This window comes from Atractosteus spatula, chromosome 5 (assembly GCF_055471065.1).
Source record: "Atractosteus spatula isolate fAtrSpa1 chromosome 5, fAtrSpa1.hap1, whole genome shotgun sequence".
NCBI lineage: Eukaryota > Metazoa > Chordata > Actinopteri > Semionotiformes > Lepisosteidae > Atractosteus > Atractosteus spatula.
The window spans coordinates 8,014,700-8,018,962 of NC_142710.1; the positions used below are offsets into that span (position 1 = coordinate 8,014,700).

Here is a 4,263-nt window from a genome sequence, read left to right on the forward strand (position 1 = left end):
CTGACACCACTGGGGTGACACCCCCCAATCACAGTCACACTGTCTCTGTCCTCTGTCTATCACCTCATCCACAGCCATCTGCTGATCCTTTGATTCATTCCAACATTACAATCATTTCTTCTGCCACTTATATCGTTTCAACTATCGCATTAGGTTTTTGAAGTGCTGCTGTTGTTTGTAGTGTATTCTGGCACTGTTCAGTTTTTATAGATCACTGATTGTCCAGAATGTAGGCAGAACACCCTGGATAAAGGCTATAGCTAAATAAACCAATGATGATATCAATTCACAGGCCTACTGACCCCTTGCCTTCTACAAGACTATTCTTCATCAGCATAGCACTGAAGACCTATAAGTCTATGATTGTCCATGCAGATCAATAGGGAAGGGCCTTGTTGTAACTTCAGCAGGAGTCAGACACAACAGCTCATTTCCACAACAGCTCATTTCAGGAATCTTTCCCAAAGTGTGCAGAATTCTTTTTCTTCACCAAACTCTGTCTCCAAAAGTTGGGTCTTGGAAAAACCTGTGGGGTCGTTTGAAACGCCTGACCGTCTCTCTAAAAACAGCTTGACAACAACGTGTTTGGAAACGGAGAAAAAAGTAACATCTCAGCAGCCAATCGCGGCCTGCCGATTTACATAAATGTCCCCGATTTCCCTGAGTGACGCACGGATACCTCATAAACAGCCCTTCATAAGCTCCATTGGTCATAACGGCTGTGGGCGCTGAGCGTTGGAACACCTTGAGGAAGACGTCCAAGATGCTTACTGTACAAGTCCTGGTAGCTCTGGTCTCTGTGACCCGTAAGTATTCCTTTTATATAATGGTAAAGTACATAAAAATGCATAACCAATACCCAGGATTTGAACAGTAGTGGATTTGTTCATTTGAACATACTACCATGCAAAACAGAGCAGGAATAAATAAAAAAGTACTTTCAAATTATTGTAGCACAACGTTACAGAAGAACAGCATATAGTTGATACAGTTAAATGTGTAATGTAATAAAACATCATCAGGTTGAAATACTTTTCTTTCTTTTTGCACTCAAGGAATATCTCACCTGAATCATTCTATGTAGAACGATCACTGCGGATTTAAAAATGAATGGGATTTTTTTTAACACAAGTGTAATGTTTCTGGCACTCCCAAGTCAAACATCAATGGATTTCCCAAGACAGGAAAACAAAAATGTGTCACTCTTTTTGTGAATCCCTTATCTTTACCAGGGAATATTAAGAAATGCACATATGAAATGTATATGTCATAATACTGAACCGCATTTATCATCTTTCCCAGTTGTCCATGGTGCAGCTGTTCTGTCTCAGTCTCCTTCAGTTGTCCCAGTGTCTCCTGGCCAGCAGGTCAGCTTGCAGTGCTCTGTTACGGGTGAAGATGTCAAGAAAATATTTATGATGTGGATTCGTCAGACCCCTGGGAAGACGCCTGAAGGTGTAGTGAGTTATGGTCCAGACCAGAAGATCTACAGACCCTCTGCAATCCCTGATCGCTTTGTGCCATCCAGAGATGAAGCCAAAAGCAGCCATTTTCTCACTGTGAGCAACGTTCAAGAAGCCGACGATTCAGTCTACTTCTGTTTCATGTATTATGGCTCCGGTGTCCAGTCCTGGGGAGAAGGAACCCGAATCAAAGTTCTTAGTAAGTGCTCTAATTTTATAATCCTATCCTAATTCACCAGAAATGTTTTTGTAAATTATCTATAAACACCTAACACGGAGATCTCTTTTAATTGTTTCTGTCTTTTCCAAACAGCTGTTCTTATACTGTATTTGACCCAGAATTATTACCAGGTGATAATTTTGATACTTGTGCAATTAAAAACAGTTTTTACTGACCTACTGATGTACATACCTTCAATTGTTACTGAAATTGTGAATCCAAGTAGAAATAAACAGAATGTGACAGAATGCCATCAAGTCTGGAAAAAAAATGAAATTCTCCAATTCTCCATCCATCTTATATTCTAAATATAATACACAATGATTGGTTGTCCTACAATCGAATTTTATTATACAGTTTCAGAATGAATGAATAATATGCTTTAATAAGGTAAAAATAGCAATTGGTTTTATTGCTGATAGCAGTAACAGATTTTGAATAACGTATTTTCTAGAAATTACCCAATTAAAAGAAGTGCTCAGAACCATTTCTCTGTACATTTCTAATACTGTCATAGTTCACCAGAAAGGATTTATTAACTTTATCTACAGTATAAACAGCTTCAGTGAACAACAACAACAAACTTAGAGGTCTAATTTCATCCATTCTGTCTTTTCCAGAAAGGTATTTGTATTTTCGATACAGAACTAATAAGAGAGATCATTTTTGACCCTGCATTAAATAAATGAAAACAATAGAAAGAAACAAAGAACACCATCTAGTTTGAAAAAATAAAATCTCCATCATATTTTCTGGATATTATACATAGTGATTGATTAATTTCAGAAACAATGAATAATATACTTCAATATGTTAAAATATATTTTTTTTATTTCAGATAGCAGTAATAGATGTACTGTAAATAAGGTAGTTTTAGAATTATCCCGATTAATTAGAAATGCTCAAAACCAGCTGACACTGTGTGCAGCGAGATGCATTAAAAGCACATACAGTACAATGATTTCATTTGAAGGAAAGCTAATTGAACACATTCAAATATATAACCTGTACAGTTCAGCTAATATATTTATACATCAGCTGTACATTTGGTTTAAAAGACTGAAAATTATTTGAAAATGAGACCTTTTTCATACAGAAAATCATTTCTCAACACTCCGTTTGCAAAATTGTAACGAACGATACAGTGAAGTAAGCCAGACTTTTGTGCAATTGGAAAATTATTAAATTTATTATTTAAAATGATTTTCACAGAGAGCGGCCTCCCCCCTCCTGTCCTCCAGCTCTTCCCTCCGCCCACACAAGAGGTCTCCGCTAACGGCTCGGTGACGGTCACCTGCCTGGTGAGCGGTTTCTACCCCGGCTTCGTCGACGTGAGCTGGAGTGTGGACGGCGCCCCGGTCACCAGCGGCGTGCACAGCGCCCCCGTGTGGCTGGACAGCGCCAACGCCGCCCAGAACACCTACGTCACCAGCAGCTCCATGAGCCTGCCCGCGCCGGAGTGGCAGACTCACGCACTCTACTCCTGCATCGCCAAGCACGAGTCCAGCCCCACGCCCATCATAGCATCCATCACCCCGCAGGGCTGCTGAGCGCCCCCTGGTGGCTCGAGAGGCTTCAGCATGCTGCTATGTGAACGCAAATGTCAAGATGTATGATCTCTGCAATTAAAACGCTTTCTTCTAATGTATCGCTTCAACTCTAGTACAATAAAGTCACATGAATCCAGACTGATCTGAGTTTTCTGTTTAATATTTCATAAATTAACATGTTGCTTTACACACACCTTTCCCATGAAAGGGAAACTCAGAGGGAAACAGTACAGTGTTTGGGTCCAGGTGGCATCAAGGTCACCTTGGGCACAGTTCTTCAGCTTGGGTGCCAGGGGCCACAATCCAGAGGATCGTATGTTTAATTCACCAGCAGCTTAACACCCAGAGGTGATCTAGAAAATGTTAACCGCTTCTTGATTGGGTTTTACATTGTTTGTGGCTGGTAGAAATGTATAAAAACTTCTGGACTGTGGCCTCTGAGAATGGCAGTTACAGTACATAATATTATACAAATGAAACACAAGCAGTTAGCACACAGTGGGAAACCCCTGGAGAAGAGCCTGGATATCATAAATACTAACTTATACCCCCCCCCCCCTCCTGTTTCCCTAATAAAGCACCAATGACTGATTTCCAAACACGTAGCATGTTGTTTCAGTAATCAAGCACAGTACTAATAGAGATCTCCTGTTCTAAAGTGGCCCCTTCCACTTGTAATTCAAAATACTGTGAAGTTGTTACCTGCCTATTAAAATAGCAATAGCTTGGACTGAAAACTTACACTGTCTTACAGAATTCAGTGTCCAAGCCCCTGGGATGTTTCAGAATTTTGGTGAAATATCTGCTCACCAGTTGTATTATGAAGTTAATAAGGAGGAACCACCTGATAATGCTGTCTGAGCCCACAGGATAGATGGGCAGGATTTTGTTAGTTGCTTTAATTTACTCTCCAGTAAAGTATTATAAAGTATGAATTGTCTCATGCACTCCTACTATAACAATGGATGTCTGTTCTGTTACATTCAAGGACTTTGGATCAGCTTACCCTGAGCTAAAAAACTCCATAATA

At 40.0% G+C, this 4,263-nt stretch overlaps 1 protein-coding gene across 1 annotated transcript; it reads left to right on the forward strand.

The window, feature by feature from the left end:
- The first annotated feature begins 701 nt into the window (after window positions 1-701).
- LOC148833943 (immunoglobulin lambda-1 light chain-like) lies at window positions 702-3,364 on the forward strand. Its single transcript, XM_088917666.1, has 3 exons — window positions 702-806; window positions 1,303-1,662; window positions 2,896-3,364. Exons 1-3 carry the CDS (start codon window positions 764-766, stop codon window positions 3,231-3,233), a joined length of 741 nt encoding a protein of 246 aa, XP_088773792.1. The 5' UTR covers window positions 702-763; the 3' UTR covers window positions 3,234-3,364.
- Window positions 3,365-4,263: the final 899 nt, after the last annotated feature.